At 39.4% G+C, this 18,192-nt stretch overlaps 1 protein-coding gene across 1 annotated transcript in view; it reads right to left on the bottom strand.

Annotated features, from left to right (window-relative positions):
• SLC38A9 (solute carrier family 38 member 9) overlaps positions 1–18,192 on the bottom strand; it is a 91,809-nt gene that overhangs the window by 21,010 nt on the left and 52,607 nt on the right. The window contains 2 exon segments of the mRNA XM_078153196.1: positions 17,179–17,210; positions 17,213–17,284. Of these exon segments, the coding sequence (XP_078009322.1) occupies positions 17,179–17,210; positions 17,213–17,284 (104 nt within the window).

Here is an 18,192-nt window from a genome sequence, read left to right as displayed (position 1 = left end):
TCCACATCTTTCTTACCAATCATGTGTATGTCTATTTTCAGCCCTAAAACTCTAGGGTTTCTCTACCCATATACCTATAAGGAAAATATCTCTTCCTGACCACCACTCCCCTAATATGTGTAGTCTCACCCACTACTATATGATCTCTTTGAGGTCAGGGGCTGTCTTTGCTTCTGAATATGTAATCCCCACTACTTAGCAAAATGCTTCACACTTAGTACCATGCTAAATAAGTGTTTTTTTAATTAAATTAGGAAATTAACATCTAATACTACAGAAGCTCTGAATTATTTAATAAATAAGAAAATCATTAATAAACTGAATCAACAAATAATTACACAAGTAAATTAACTCATTCTACAAATCTTCAAAGCAGATCACAATAAAAAAGGAATGGGATGTGTTATAATTATTAAAGGAGGGAGACTAGCCAAAATATCAGACAGTAAGTATTAAAGACATGTTTATTAAACCTAAACAACAAACAAAATGAAATCAAGGGACAGCTGTTCAAACAGATGTGCAATGTTATTGTTGGATTCAGTAAACATATACAGAACATTAAATAAAGGGGATTGCTTCCATCTGTTGCTGCCCTCACTCTCTTGGCCCCATGCAAGTAAAAAGCTTCAAGACGTTTAATACAGCCATCTGTTGCAGCCAAGCTGCAGAGACTCTACGTCGGACGAATCTGTAATCTATCAGCACTAAAAAGTTACAGCCAAACACTTCAGCACAACTAAATTATGGCAATGATCCTATTCTCTCTGAACATAAATAACTTTGAAAGCTAAGGAAACAGATTAAAGAACCAATATGTATATTATCACTTTAATTTCCTTTCCTTCAATCTACTTCATATTGCCCTAGTTGACAGTGGAACAAGAAATCCATCCTGAAGTCTGGGATGCTGGGAAGAGAACTCTGGCCTAGGGGACACTTATAGGTGGGGGAGGGGGACACGGCAGTGAAAGGCACCCTCATGGCTGGATATGGCAAAATAAGGTACATTCTCATGGCAGGCCAGATCATACAAAGCACCACTCGTGCTCTGATGGGGGAAGGAGTGATGTTAGGATGAGCACTTAGCAATGGCTTATCTCCCAGACCCGCAGATATCAGATCATATGTGCAGCCAGAGACCGTCTCAACCACCACTGGGGAGGTTCAGGGTGGCAGGGGCACCTCCTTTCACAAAACAAGGACCAAGTTTTTGTAAAGGTGAGTCTTGCAACATCTGGTGGCTGTGAATTCAGTTTTGAGCATTAGGAATATATGAGCTGTGGCTAGGCTGTGGGAACTGGTTGGCTCTGGGGGCTCAATCACAACATTCTTACTCATGGAGATAGGTAGGCTTGTCTGGCCATATCTGTATTCCTGGGTTATATTTGGGACCCCGGGTAACAGGAGTGAGTCTCAGGCTACCCTGGCTCTTCCATGTCAACACTGTTTACTGGTGGGATCAAAGAGGAACACAGCCAGTCTACCTGGCTGCACTGAATCAGTCACATGCCCTGGGTAAATTCACTGTAGACAGGTGCAGCCAAAACTTTCCCAAACTAACAAAATGTAGTTATATTCTAAGACAAAACTTGGCTTAGAGTCCTAAAGGAGGTGGCATCAACTTCTATGATCCCTTGCCTTACCCAAGCCAGTGGAACCAGTAGCTGGAAATATAAAATCACAATCAGGTGTCAACTGTTCCTGTAAGCTACTAAGGGCTATTATAAAAGCCACTTTGGCCAGGGCTATAAGGAGTTCTGGAGAGGACTCCCCAGAACTGCAATTTCTACTGCGTCAAACACACCAGCAGGTCCTCAGTCTATTCAGGGAACAAACTTCAAGGGCTCATTGTGCTATCAGGGTTTAGGAAGCTGACTAGCTATTTCCAGAGCCACTCCAGGCCTTCAAGACTCCTTGGAGCCATCTGGGCTCCAAACTGATGAAGTGCAGAGTTCAGAGGAATGCTAGCTTGAGGTTGGGGATTTTGCTTTTGCTCCATAGTGGGATCAGAGATGTGGCTGCTGATGACTGGGGACAATAAACAGACGTAGAGGTGGGGGTCTACTCCTAAGGAGAAATGGTATGGTACAAGCTGAACTCCTTTTAAAGAAAAAGAAATATTTTGTTTTAATCAGCAAAAATATGTCTTCTCACACTCCCTTCTCTCCAATTAAGAATGAAAGAAAAACAAACCCATTACCAACATATATAGTCAATCAAAACAAATTTCCCATTGACCATGTCCAAAAATATATTTGTCTGCACTCTGAATCTGTTACTTTTCTATCAGGAGGTGGGTAGCACATTTTCTCATTAGTCCTCTGCAATCACGCTTGGCTGTCACTATATAAATTGTTCTCCTGATCCTGTTCACTCTGCATCAGTTCATACAAGACTTCATAGGTTTCTCTGAAATCCTTTCCTTCATCATTTCTGACAGTGCAAAAGTGTTCCATTACATTTGTATACTTACAATTATACTTGTTAATCAATTCCCCAGTTTGGGTGCACTCTCCGGGATTCCCATTATTTGCCAGCTCAAAAAGAACTACAAATATTTTTATACATCCTTAAAGTTTGTTTGGCTTAGGACTGATTTCTCCGTCAACCTATCCTCCCTCTAATTCTCCCTTCTCCTCCTCTCTTTTCCCTCTTCTTTTCTGTTTTCATTTGCAGTGTTGTGTACACACACACACACACACACACACACACACGAGCGCACACACAGTTTTGCTTTATTCACTCTGCAATAGTTTCTCTGAATTCTCCACCTTCACAAATTTCTTACAGTGAAGCAACATTCTTTTTAAAAACTGTTCTTTTTCAATCAGCAAAAATCCACCTTCTCTCCTTCCCATCCCTCATTGAGAACAAAACAAAGACATACCCCAGTGATAAATATTTTTTTTTTGTTTTGGCTAGGCAATGGGGTTAAGTGACTTGCTCAGGGTCACACAGCTAGTTAAGTGTTATGTGTCTGAGGCCGGATTTGAACTCAGGTCCTCCTGAATCCACGGCCGTGCTCTGTCCACCGCGCCACCTAGCTGCCCCACCCAGTGATAAGTATTTACAGCCAGGCAAAGCAAATTTCCACACTGCCTATATTAACAACAAACAAGCAAAAACCAAAACCCAAGACTCATTTTGCACCACATATCCTTCACTCCTCTAACAAGAGGTGTAGCATGTTTCGCTATTAGTCCTCTGAAATCATAGTTGACTATCATGCTGATTTGTGTTCCTAATTCTTTCAGAGTTGTTTGTCTTTACCATATTGATGTCATGGCACAAACTTTTCCTAGTTCTATCCACTCTATCAGTCCATACAAATCTTGACAGGTTTCTCTGAAACCATCCCCTTCATCATTTCTTATAGCACAATACATTCCATCACATCTATATGGCATAACTTATTCTGCCATTCCCCAATTCCACCTCCTCAGATTTCTATTCACTGCCACCCGGTAAGGGGTATAAAATTGAAAATTGATTTTAATTCTATTTTTAAGACTTAAGCTGCTATGGGTTTAATACTCTCCCATAACAGGTAAATCCAAACTCCTTTGTTGTAACTTCACTCTTTACCTCCATTCCGGACTCAATTCTATTGTGAAATGAATCTCCACACTTGTATTATCTACCTTTGTAACCTCCTTCACCACCAACTTATCACACATTCATGTTCCTTTGTAACCTCAACCATCAGTCACTTAACTCAAATCCAAGTGGACTGAATCAGAGGGGGTTGCAAACTACACTCACATCTGTAGACTAATCCTATCCTAATAACTCCCAGCTCCCAGGGAGGAGGTAATGGGGAGGAGCTGAGGCCATTCTTAACCTACCTCTTCGTTAAAATTTCTACCAATTGGGATTGTCATCATAACAATCAGAAGAAGATAGTCTCACAATGCTGGAGATTTTGCTCTGCTGTCTTGTTTACTGTTATGAAAGTTCCTGTCAGCCCTCAGGATCATTGGTCACTGAGAGAGGCTACTGACCCAATTATTGGTTACTACTAGCCTAATTAATAAATTGATCTTGCTTGGAACCTTGTCCCTCGGCTTACTTTAATTTACTGAGACACAGGCTATAAATATTTTTGAACATCCTTTGTTTTGTTTAGAACCCTTTCCTTCCTTAATTTACCCTCTCTCTAATTCCTCCTTCTTATTCCTCCTTTTTCTCTCCTCTTTCCCTACTAAGTGAAATATATTTCCAAACCCAACTAGGTGTATTTCTCTCTCCCCTGACCAATTTAGAGAGAGAAATTTAAGTGTCAACTACTCCCCCAATTCCCTCCCTCTTTGTTTATAAATAGATGTCTACTTGTACACCCAAATTATGAGATAATTTTTTCCCAAACCTTCCCTCACTTCTCCCCTTCCCCTCTTTCTATTCTTTTCTTTTCTTATTATCAACAAGACACAACAAAAACACTCTCAGACCATATCTATATAGATTCCCTATATAACCCCTGATGATACAGTTCAGAGGGGATACGTATTATTTCCCTATATCTGAATGTAAGCAGCTTAGCCTTTTTCAATTTTTTATCATTCACATTAAAATTTTCATGTTTCTCTTCACCCCTGTATTTGATCGTCAGAGTTTCTCTGTAGTTCTTGTGTTTTCATGCTTGGAGTCCTCTGTTTCACTAAGGGTTCCTTTTTTCCCCCCTGTCACATTATACTCAAGTTTTGCTGAGTAAGTTATTCTTGGCCACCATAAATAAAATATAATTTTTAAAAATAATATTACTTCACTGTAAGAAATTTCTGAAAATGAAGAATTCAGAGAAACATGGGTACACATAAGGAGCTATGGCAGAGTGAATAAAGCCAAGGATATGCTTACAGTGTGCTCACTCTCTCCATAAATACATAAAAAACTTACCCAGTAAAACTCAAGAAATATGGATGAACGTATTCTTTGCATTCTGAATAATATGTTCCAAGTTCCCTGCTCCTTTATAGTGTTGGCTGCTACATCATGTGTGATCTTGGTTGTCTCCTCAGTACTAGGATTTTCTTTCTGGCTGCTGGCAGTATATTTTCTTTGACTTGGAATTCTAGATTTTGGCTATGATGTTCCTGGAAACTTTTATTTTGGGGTTTCTTTCAGGAAATGACTGGTAGATTCTATTTTTATTTTGCCCTTTGATGTGAAGAGATCTGGGCAGTTTTCTCTTAAGATTTCTTGAAATACGTCTAGGTCTATTTTTTTTCTCCCATCATAGTAGTCTGATAGTCTAGGCCTGCACAAGCTGCCCACCAAAGGATTTCAGGTGGCCCACGAAAAACACAGGAAAATACTCTACATTTTTCGTGGGCCATCCAAAATCCTTTGGCATGCCCATGGGCCATAAACGGCCCACGGGCCACAAGCTGTGCAGGCCCGTGATAGTGAAAAAATCTTTTAATTTTTTTCTCCTCAATCTGTCTTCTAGCTCAGTTGTCTTTTGCTATGCAATATCTTACATTTTCTTCCATTTTTTCAGTCTTCTGCTTTCATATTCTTGTCTCATGGAGTGATTACTTTCTATCTGGTCATTCTAATCTTCATGGAGTTTGTTGCTTGGGCAAAGTTTTGTACTTGTGCCAAGTTGTTAATTCCCTTTCAAATAGTTTCTTGCATAGCTCTCAATTCCTTTTTTTTTCCCCTCATGTGTTCTCATTTCATTTATAAAAACATTTTTCAACTCTTGCTTCATTTTGTCTAAGAATTCCAATTAAGTTTGTGCCCAAGTTGTGTTTTTCTCTGAGTCTCTGCTTATAGATGTTTTGGGGCAATTTTCTCTTCTGGGTTTTTATCCTGAGCTTTCTTGACACCATAATAGCTCTTTATGGTGTGTTTCTTTTTTTTTGTTTGCTCGTTCTTCCAGCTGACTTTCCCGACTGTGGATCTGATGTTTGGATATGATTCTACTGCATTTCTGGAGGGAATGCTGAGCCTGCTCCTTTCCTGGAGTACTGACTGTTATGGTAGTCCAGGATCTCAGGAACAGGCTGGGGACCTGCAAGCTATTTAATGCCCCCAAAGTGGTCTGATCCAAGGCAGAATCTGATTGCTATCTCCCTGTTCTGAGCTTGGCAAGTTTTTGATCCAAGTTTCAGTCAGAGTTAACAGTAGGCTGCTACTGGACTCAGCCCTATCAGCTGGGAAACTGTTGCTTCTGAGTGAAAAGACCTCGGTCTGGGAATCCTGCCGTGATTATTCCCCTGCAGGCTAGGGTAGAAGCTGGAACTGGGACCCAGTTCTGCTCCTGGAGTCTGAACCGTACAACTGCCTCTTGCTTCTGAATGTTTTCCTTCCTTGATACATCCCCCTCCCCACCCCTTCAACCCCTGCCCCAAGGCCTCCCTACACAGGAACATCACCCCTTGTGCCCAGGTCCCCTTCTCAGTCTGTCCTGGTTCTGTGACCCAGAACTGGAGAGTTGGTAGCAAAGCTGCCAGCTGGCACTTGTTCTCACTGTAATACCATATTATTAGTCTGATGATGCCCAAGTATGGATCTGGGATGTTTTCTTACCTCGGGGCACAGCCTCTCCCTGGGCACTAAAGTGCAACAAGTGCAATGTCTGCAGACCTTTCTGTCACCCTATGCCCAGCCAGGCTGGACAATGACTCCCTGTGACTTTTCCTGGATTTCTCCAACAGGATTGGGTCTGGTGAATTTTCTACATTTGTTTGGATGAGTTTTGTGGAGGGGAGCTGGGCTATATGGCTTCCTATTACTCTGCCATCTTGGTTCCACCCCAAGCTAGACTCCTGCAAGTTCCCAGAATCCTATACTTGTGTCCAAACTAAGTAGGAAGTGAACTGACTCTAGAAGAAATTTAAAAATTGCATGGAGCAAGGTCAGGAAAATACTATGGATAGTAAAGGAAAAAATGCTCAATAAGCATAACTTGTGGGAGGGAAAGGTGTGGCTGGAACACGATTTGCTATAAAAGGAGGCTGCCTAGGGTGGATATTAGCATGAGGTAAATCATCCTTATCTTTGACAGGGCAGTATACTGCCTTGTCCTTCAACTTTCACTCGATCCTGCTCTGTGTGCATTCCCTTAATTTCTGACTTTGGCATCGTATGATCATGGCAGCAAAGACAACTGATGCAATATTTGGCTGCATTAAGAGACTGAGGCCCTTTGTTGAGAACTCCTTTACCTCCCCTTATACTCCTCTCACATTACTCCTATGACATTATTCCCTTCACCTGTTTCACATGGAAAAGTGGCCCCTCTTGTCAAGCCATCCTATTTATATTTATATGTGATCCTATTCCATCCTGTCTTCTCTAGCAGACTGCCTCCTCTATCTTTGCTCCTACTCAGGCTCCTTTACTGGATCTTCATCCAGGTAGTGTCCACTAACTTCAAGGCTCAATCCATGGTCGTCCTTTCCTTCTATCCCATTGGTGATCTCATCAGCTCCTTTGGATTCAATTACTATCTATATACAGATGATTCTCACATCAACCCATCCCACCTAACTTCTCTCCTGACCTCCAGTCTAACGACTCCATTAACATCTTGAACTATATGTCATGTAGTCAACTTAAATGTCACATGTCCAAAACTGAACCCACTGCCTCCCCCCACCCCCAGCCCTTCCATCTTCCTAATTTTCCTATTACTATTGAGGGCATCACCATCCTCTAAAGTCGCTGAAGCTTACCACCCAGGAGTCATTCTCAACTCCTCAACTCTCTCTCACCTCTTCCTCTACATCATATTCAATTTGTTGCCAAGTCCCATCAATTCTACCTTTGCAACATCTCTTCAATTTATCCCCTTCTCTCTTCTGACATTTCCAGCTGCAGGACCTCACCATCTGGGACTACTGCCATAGCTTGCCAGTTAGTGTCCCTCCACAAATATGTTGCCCTTCCCGTTTATCCTCCACTTATCTGTCAGTGATGATCCTGAAGTACAGGCCTATGTGACTTCCTCTGTAAACTCCAATGGCTCCTCATCACCTCCAAGAACAAATATAACATTTTTTGTTTGTCTTTTACTGTTCTTCCTAACCTGGTCCCCCTCCTACCTTTCCAATCTTCTTATGCCTCTCTCACTCTCCCCAAATATACTTTTTGACCTAATGACACTGGATGCCTTCCTGCTCCTCTGACGAGATGCTCCATCTCCTGACTCTGGGCATTTTCACTGGCCTTGAATTCTTTCCCTCTTCATTGCTGTCTCCTGACTTCCATGGCTTCCCTCAAGTCCCAGCTAAAATCCCAACTTCCATGAGAAGTCCCTCCTGATCATCCTTAATACTACTGTCTTCCCTCAGTCAGTTATCTCAATTTATCCTGCACATCGTTTGTTTGTACATAACTGTGTACATGTGTATCCCCTTTAGACTATGAGCTCCAGGAGGGCAGGGACTATTTTTTGTCTTTCTCCAGCACTTAGCACAGTGACTGGCACATAGTAGATACTTAATAAATGTTTACTGACTGACTGGCTCCCCTTTTCTTCCCTCACACCCATGGCCCCAAAGTCTGTGCCCTCTTTTTTTCTCTCTCTACATTCTTTCCCTTGGTGATATCATCAAGAACTATAGCTTCAACTATTAGCTCTATGGGAATGACTCACAAATATACATTTCTAGCCTTCACCTAGCTTCTTAAATCAGAATGAAATTTTCAGTTGCTAATGGTCCCAAATGTGCCACTGGCACTTCAAACTCAGCATACTGAAATGACTCATTTTCCTTACCAAATCCTGAAATCCTCCCCGTCTTCCTTATCTATGCCAGCGTCACCACATTTTCCCGATCACCCATACTTCTAAGTTATATTTGATTTGTCCTTTTCCTTTGCTTCATGCAGTCACTATGACCTACTGCTCTATCTCTGTAATATATCTTGTACCTATTGTTTCCTATCACTGCCATCTATGTTCAAATCTTCATTATCTTTTACTTGGATTACTGAACCGGAATAGTCTAACGGATCTCCCTGTTTACAGTATTTTCCTCCTACAATCCATCCTACAGAGTACTGTTGTACTGGTCCTTCCTGGTGAACAGGTATGATCATGTCATTTTGCTATTCAAAAAAACCTTTCAATTACTCTGACTATATATTGAATTAAAAGACAAACAAACAAACAAACAAACAAACAACTCCTCAGTCTAGCAATCAATGCCATCCACAATCTGGTTCCACCTTACCTATCAAATTTTATTTCATGTTATTCCTCCTCATATCCCCAACACTTCATCCAAACTGCACAATCTACTTTTTCCAAGTTGATTTCACTTTACTCCTTCTCAGTATGCTATATTCGAGCCAAACTGACCTAAATGCTAATCCTCATAGAGGACAATCATTTACATCAGCTCAATCAACTGACCTATACAACATTAAGGAGACTACACTACCTCTATTTTTTTTTCAAATAAATTTTCTGTGTTTAGTGTGAATAACCTCTTTTCAGCACAAAATTTATTGTTAATTCTGTGCTGTGGTTGAAACACGTTAAGGAATACAATCTACCAAAAGAGGTTTTAACATTTGTTTCTTGGCGACAAAAGTACTGTCATGTTTTGGTTTGTTTGGTTTTTTTGGTTGGGCAATGGGGTTAAGTGACTTGCCCAAGGTCACACAGCTAGTACGTGTGTCTGAGGCCAGATCTGAACTCAGGTTCTCCTGAATTCAGGGCTGGTGCTCTATCCACTGCGCCACCAAGCTGCCCCATACTGTCATGTTTTGTCAGCTGCACAAAACAACTAGTTCTACATGCGATCACTAGAACCTACTCAGAAAGTCTAGTGTAATCGTGAGCTTTTTTCAAGATGTTCAGGCATAAAGGACAGACCAAATGTGTTAAGGGCCCATCAATTCTATATAGCTTATTATATAATATCCTATATATAGCCTGTGTGTGTGTGTGTGTGTGTGTATGTATATAAAAAACTAATGAGGGAGTAGAAACACGTGACCTTAAGAATCTTAATGACTCCAAAGGTATTTAGAGATTAGGAAGAGAAAAGGTCCAGGGGGCAGATCTATTGTGTTCTAGTGGTTTGAGAAGAGGACAAAAAACAGAAGACAAAAGGAAGATACTAATGTAAAACAAAAAAGAGGAAGAGGGGGAGGGTGGAACTTGCTATTTCTCACATTTGGGATGTGTACGAAGAGTATTTAAACATAGAGGAAACGGGAGCAGACATTAAATAACCTTCATTCTTTTTTGAACTGGACAAAAGGGAATTGAACACATACAGTTTGGGGCAGAAATAAATCAAACCAAGCAGGACTGGGAGAGCAAGAAGGTAAATAACACTTCAGAGTGAATAGTTAGAAGCAAAACAAAATTCCTGATCCGAAAGGCAGTATTAAAAGGGAAAAAAAGGAAAGAAAATAATTGGAATATAAGGGGGTGTCCATCAATGGGGAAATGGCTGAACAACTTATGATACATTATTATGTCATAAGAAGTTAGACAGAGATGATTTCAGTAATCCTAGGAAGTATAAAACTGATGGAGAGCAAAATGAACAGAACTAGGAGGAACATTTATATGAAGAAAAAAACACTGCAAAGAAAAACAATTCTGAAAGACATGAATGCTGAGCAAAACAATGATCAACTATATCTCCAGAGGATCCAAGGGGAAAGACATGCGTTGTTGGACACGACTAGTGTGGAGAGTCATTCTGGTTCACTATGTTGTTTTGTTAGGGGGCTTTTTCCCTTCTCTATTTTAAACTGGGAGTTACGGAGGTGGGGGTGGGAAGTGTTGGAGAGGAACAGGTGTTTAGCAATAAACCTTTAAAAAAAAACACAGAAGAGAATAGAAGGAAGTTGAGATGAAGCAGAGACAGGCAGAGCAATTTTGAAAGTAATGTGGAACTTACTGCAGCCTTTTAAAAATGCAAGCAGAATGAAAAAGAGATTGTGTTTTGTTCATTTTTTTTTTAGGCAACTGGGGTTAAGTGACTTGCCCAAGGCCACACAGCTAGTAAGTGTCAAATGTTTGGTCTGAGGCTGGATTTGAACTCAGGTCCTCCTGACTTCAGGACCAGTGCTCTATTCACTGCACCACCTAGCTGCCCCCTAAAAAGGAGTTATAGTTTAATATACAACTCTCTTTTTGTGCTCTTAAATGTATATGGAAATACTTGGGCTTTTTGTCCTTTGAGTTTAGATCAAAAAAAAAAGAAAAAAAAATCTCTAGATTGCTTCAAGTCTCTCAGTCCAGGTATCACTTCCTCTATGGGGCATTTCTGCATCTCCCCATTGTTAGTGCTTTCCAATTTGCCCCACAACTTGCTTTAATGTATTCATATATTTTGTATTTACTTATCTGTGCATGTGTTTTAGTCCCCTGAAGAATATAATCTTTCTGAGAGCAGGGACTGATTCATTTCAGTCTCTTCACAAGGCAGCATAATAGGCCCTCGGGAGTTCTAGTCTTAAAAGTCCTAGTTCTAGGCTTAAATAAATGCCTCACTTTTCTCGTTCACCTGCACCAAGTGGGGGCAACAAAGATTTGAACAAAATAGTAAAGAGTGTGCATTCCACGTAGGAGTATACAGGTCTAGGCCAAAAAGACAGAAGGTAGCTTTCTTTTGGGGTGGTAGTGGACGCAGGCTGGGGGGAGGGGGGAAGATGAGAGCAGCTGCTGTTGAAGGAGGAACCAGCTGTCTAGAATCACTCCCCACTCAAACGTACACACACTATCCAGCTTCTTATCATGTACACTCTGCTGAGGTGGCAGGACTGACATTACTGAAGGAACAAAGTAAGATAAGCCTAACTCCTATGACAAAATGTTCATGATAATTGGTGTGGGCTGCTGGGACCTAGTGAGATTGCATAGGAGATTGTGCTGGGCCTGAAGTCAGGAAGATCTGAATTCAAATACAGGCTCAGACAACTTACTAGCTGTCATTTAACCTGTTTGCCTCAGTTTCCTCAACTGTAAATTGGGGATAATAATAGCAACTACCTCCCAGGGTTGTGGTGAAGATAAAATGAAAGAATATTTGTAAAGCACTTAGAGCAGTGACTAGCACATAGTATGTGCTAAATACTAATTTCCTTCCTTCTTTCTCCTCTGAAACACAGACAAATTTTACTTTCATTCTTTGTATGCCCAAAGACTCCATACAAGCACCTTTATTCAACTTTCCCAAGAGAGTTTAATGGAAAATAAAAGAAGAGGAAGGTGGGGACACAGAGGAGGGAAGCTCTGAACTTCTGGCAGTGTGAATGGAAGATAAATTCCTAGATCCCTATAAAAGGAAAGTATGAGGGTAAACTGAGCAGCCAGTCCAAAATGAACTTAATCATTGGATTAATTACTGGGATAACTGGATTAATCATTGGAAGTAAACCTTGGAGCCTCAAACCCTCTATCCTTTCCTGATTTTCATGGTAATTCTCTGATAAGTGAGACTCACTCCATACCCACTCAAGCCTCCCCCTGCTGGAGCCCTAATCCTGAGCCCCAGTGCCATCCCCATGGATGGAAGAGCTGGAGTGGGGTGGAGCAGGGAGAGGGTAGGAATGGTTCCTAACATGTGGAGTTAGAACTAGTATAGTGTGATCAGTACCATTTGAAATAGTACTAAACTTAGGCTGCCTTATGAGTTAAATAGGCTTTTATGGGTTTTCCTGAGAACTTAGTAATAATATTTTCCAATTAAATATAGTTTTGTAACTTAAAAAAAAGATTTGGCAAGATATGTAAGATATGTAGTACAAGTATTACCATCCCATTTCACAGCCAAAGAAATTGAGGCTCAGATAGGTAACCCTCAGTTTATAACGTTTCTAAGGAAAAATGCATTCAACTATAAAAAAACTAGCTTTACATACAAACTTTCAGAAAAAAAAGTTAGGGACTGCCTAGATGTTATTTTTTGCTATATACTAAATAGTTAATTCAAATATCAAAGCATACATCCAATCTCTTCTCTCTAAAATACTTTAGGCCAAATTCCATCAATAATGCCCCAGTAAAGATGCAAAAGTGTCCTCTAAACCCAAGAAGAGAGAAATAAATGAGGGGGAAGTATTATTGCCTAGTGATACAACATTAGTAGCAGTAATATCTTGTAAAAATAAAAGTACAAAATTATGACCCAAGAAGAGAGAAATAAATGAGGGGGAAGTATTATTGCCTAGTGATACAACATTAGTAGCAGTAATATCTTGTAAAAATAAAAGTACAAAATTATGACACTTTCACACATACTCACTATGTCCTAAAAATATTTTAAGTTGTCTCAACAGTGGCTATTATTCTCACTTTACAGCTGAGAAAATGGAGGCACTTAACCAAAGCTAGTTACTAGTGCTAGAATTAGAATCTAGGTCTTCAGATCCCAAGGCAATGCACATTTAATGAGGTTTTTAAACTTTAAAAAAAGCTGGGACTGATTTAAGCATAAAATGCAAACTTTCTGGAAAAGGAGGGAAAGTTTAGGTGTTATGGAAAGTGGAGTGGAATTCATTTCAGAGCTTCGTAAGGAGCAGAAGAGAAATAAGGAATAATAGTTAGGAATGTATTTTTAACTTGTCAATTCTAGCATATCTTTGAAGGTTTCTGTTTTCTACTTCTATGTGCTCAACCTATAATTACAATTTTAATTTTTAGGAAAAGGGTGAGGTTCTTTTTTCTCCCATCTTAAAATTTTTTTTTGTTAATCAATTAACAAGAATTTATTTTCTCTCTCCCTCATCTCTTTCTACTCCTGAAAAAAGTAAATGAAACCCTTGTAACTATTATGCACAGACAAGCAAAATAAAATCCTGTATTGGCCCAAAATAGGTTTCATTCTGCATTTTGTGTCCATCAGAAATGATCAGTTTCTTCATTTACCCAGTTAAAGCTAAATCATTCCAACATCAGATTAGCATTTCCATCACCATGGTTCTCAAAACTCTGATTATAAGTATGACAAATTCTCTTTTATCCTAAATGATAGAAGAATAAAGTGATCAGTGTGCTGTACTGGAGAGAGTACTGGAGTTGGGTCACAATACCTCTGTTTATGCCCAGGTTCTACCACTTACTGACTCCTGAACCATGGGCAAGTCATTTAACTTTTTTAAGTATAGGTTTTCTCATCTATAAAATAGGAATGACAGAGTTGTGGGAAAAGCACTTAGTGTAAACCTTGGAGTGCTTATCAGTTCTTTTTATTCTGATTCATAAAAAATTTCAAATAAATGAGAGGTACCATGACAGACATGAAATGACAACTTTCACACCCCAGAATACAAAAAGAAGCACTTAACTGTGAGTTGTACTGATCATAATTGAATCTGTTTGAGAGGAGTGGCTGATATGGAAGGGACTTAGTACTTAACAGTGGCTCAGGGTCAGCATCATGAATAAACTTAAAACACTGGATTAAATCTGCATAGGCCATACTGGCATATTTTGGAAGCTGAATTTTTGATAAGTTCCTGATAACAACCTGTTTCCAGGTCATTTAGTTCTTTCCCCAAAACTGAATGCAAAAAAAAAGTTGTTTGGATCACAATCACCTTGAGTACATATTTCTGCTTAAATTTTATTTTGGAAATATCTACTATTTTCAAAGACTTTGGAAGCTTCCTCCTTTGTGGTAGGGAAATATTTGATTTTCCTGTGTTTGGACTTATACTACTTGGCTGTGGATTTTAGTGGCTCTAAATTAGGATAAAAGAATCATGAATTTAGAGCTGGAAGAGTGCTTAGTGGTCACCCTGTCCAACTTCTTGAAATTTCCAGATAAGGCAACTGAGGCATGGAGTGATTTACCTAAGGTCACAAAGGAAGTAAATGGCAGAGCTGAGATTTAAACTCAGGTCCACTTGATTCCATACCTAGTACTCTTCTTTATATCATATTACAAGGGCTCAGCTTTGTTCATTCCAAGTTCCTTAAAGACATAAGGTATGGCAGAGTGACTGTCTACATGAGTTGGTGATAACTTCAAAAGAACAAATGGCCTAAGTGTGTACTTATGAGATGTCCCAAAGCCTAGAAACTTGATGCATGTGTTTTGTATATTACCCTGAAGACAGCGTGGCTAATGGAACTAATAAGGACCAGAGCCAGGCATGTGTAAGCTCATCTTATTTTTATTATTAACATTGCTCTGACAAGTGTAATTTTAAACAGAGTTCTCAAATACCCTTCAAAAATCTAGAAAAGTAAGCAACATTAACTTCCTATAAATCTCTAAGGCACCTATACTTTCATGATAAAAATAGATCCAGCCCAACTCTAGAGAAAAATGCAAATCTAATTCAAAAATCTAAGTTCAAATAATTCTTTTCCCCCAATCATGTTCAGGTTTTGTAGGGTAATCAGATAAAAGCATGATCTTATATACTGGACACTGCTCCATGAAAAGTAGCTGGAATGACCTGGGTTCTTGTCTCAGCTCTGCTATGTGTAACTGTATGACTTTAAGTGTGTCATTTAAAGTTTCCTGCCCTCAGTATCCTCATCTGTAAAATGAGGAAGTTGGACCACCAAATAATCTACGGGGAAGCTTGTGAATTACAAATTATGTTCTAAGAGTATACTAATAAAGATGCTTTAGTTTAGTCACATATTTTAGCATCTTCTCAGTAAGTCATGAAAATTTCACACATGCTATGCAGAAATAACTAATGGACAGAATATGTGCTCTACTGGTATTCCAATAAGGTTAAGAGGGCTAAAATAAAGCCCCCAGCACAATGGTTGAAACCTCTGCAGCAAATTTATGGTATGTGTCATAGCACATGGCTACAGCCACAAAGAATCAGTAGGCACAGGTGGACCACAATTTTTAATCACATGGAGGGAATACACACATTTAAGAGATCACAGATCCATATGAGAAGCTGATTCCCTTCCTGGCCCTGCTCCTGAGTTTTTGGACATCAAAATCTTGTCTCTACTGCTGTTCTTTCCTGGAACTTACCTCAGTGCTTTAGGTGTCCTGGTCCTGGCTCGTCCTACCATACCTGTGGCCTACTCACAACTGAATATCTGTCTTCAAGGCTCATCCCCTTTTCCCATTAGTGAGTTCCTCTTGGAGGCTCCATTTTATGAAGGGGCCCAGGTCAACCTGCCTTCACCATCCTTCCATCACTGTTCTTAATTTTTAGGGCCTCATAATCATCTTCATTCCCATTCTTCTACCTTTCCTCTTCAGCTCCTTTTTTTGTTTTGTCTTCCTACATTAGAATATAAACTCCTTCTTGTATAATCATTTTGGAAAACAATTTGGAATTATGCAAATTAATTAGCTAAAATGTCCATACTCTTTGAATCAGAGACTCCGTTACTAGGCTTATATGGAGCCAATGATAAGAAGTCCTGATATACACCAAAAGTATTTGTAGCAACATTTTTGGTGATAGAAAAGAACTGGAAACAAACAGATGCTCATCAATTGGGGGATGGCTAACAAATTGTGGCACATGAATGTAAAGGAATACTACCATACAAGAAATGATGAATGTGATGAACACAAAGAAGCATGGAAAGATCTGAACTGATACAGTGAAGTCAGCAGAGCCAAGAAAACAATATAAATGGAAAAGAAGACAATGTACACACACACACACACACACACACACACACAAATCAAAAGTGAATGTAGCAAAATTATACAGATCAAGCATGGGACTTCAGTGAAAAGATATGATAGGATACCTTTAACCCACCTCTTTGTTGAGATGGGAGGTCCACAAGTGCACACTGCACATGTTTTCAGACTTTTTCAATGTACTGATTGGTTATGCTGATTTTTTTTCCTCTTTTTTTTGTCTTTAAAAAATATTGTTATATGGCATAGCTCTCTAGGAGGAGGTGGAATACTAAGGAAAACTGGGATGATGTAAGAAACAAAGGACATCAATAAAAATTTACTTAAAAAAAAGAAAAACAACAAAAAAAGACTATCAGCTCCTTGAAGGTAGGGACTGTCTTTCTCTTTGCTTGCAGTTGTATATTCAGTATTTAGTACTGTGCCTGGCATGTAGTGATTAATAAATGCTTGTTTCCTTCCCCCCTTATCATATACCTAGATATTTCAAAATATTGGTAACTTTTCAAATGAAGGTAAAGTGACAAAAATATTTCTATTCCAAATATTAAATGACTCACATAACAAATGAAGTCTATACATAGGATACAATGAAGTCACTCCCTCACATACTTACATTGTTCTCCTGGTTCTTGTTGTTCTTTAGAGTGTAATAACACAGTTATGAATGAAGAAAGCAAGAGTGAGTACTCCAGTCAGCTGTGGAAAATGAACTCTGATCTCTAGGAGAAAAGGAGAGAAATCATCAAGACTTACAACTAGGACACTCATATCAGTGGCCAAAGATGTGATGAATAACCAAATGGCCAAAATCAGTAGCTTCTGCTGTTTTAAGGTGCGCAAATTTAAAAAAAGTTTCATGTTGTTGCTCTTGACCATCATTATGTGGGGAAGAGCTTGAATTTCCTAAGAAAATTCTCTACAAAAAATATCATGGAGTGAAGAAAAGTTTGCATGATTTTCCTCAAAAACTGATCTAAAAAGCAATGGTGATATTTGCCCTAGGGCCTTTCCTCTCGGTATTCAATTTCAAAAGCGGGAAAAATTAGTACTATGAGTGCAGACTTTAGAGGACACAATACACTTTCTGCGATTTCTGTGAGGGAGAAAGGGAGAATAACGCAAATAAATATGAATGATAATAGAAAGAGGGAAGAGGTCTTTGAAGTACCTATTTCTAAATGCAGATGCATTATATTTTGATTATCCTGCTTGCCTAGAATGGTTTTTGCTCTTGTTCAATTGTTTCAGTTATATCTAACTCTTCATGACTCCATTTGGGTGTTTGTTGTTAAAGATACCGGAGTGGTTAGCCATTTCCTTCTCTACTTCATTTCACAGATGAGGAAACTGAGTCAAATAGGGTTATGTGACTTGCCCAGGGTCACACAGCCAGTAAGTGTCTGCCCCAGATTTGAACTCAGGATGATGAGTCTTCCTGACTCCAGGCCCAGTGCTCTATCCACTGCACCACCTAAATGCCCCTAGAATCCGTTAGTAATATTCGATCCCCACCAATGACAATGTAAGAAGGGAGAAAAAAATTATTGATACGATTATCCCAAGTATTTTTATTTGATCAATTAGTTACTGGGGGGAAAAATTTTCCTGGCTTGACTCAGAATTTGTA

This window comes from Phascolarctos cinereus, unplaced genomic scaffold, assembly GCF_003287225.1.
Source record: "Phascolarctos cinereus isolate Bilbo 61053 unplaced genomic scaffold, phaCin_HiC Scaffold_4;HRSCAF=312, whole genome shotgun sequence".
NCBI lineage: Eukaryota > Metazoa > Chordata > Mammalia > Diprotodontia > Phascolarctidae > Phascolarctos > Phascolarctos cinereus.
This window is presented reverse-complemented; position numbering and strand designations above follow the sequence as displayed.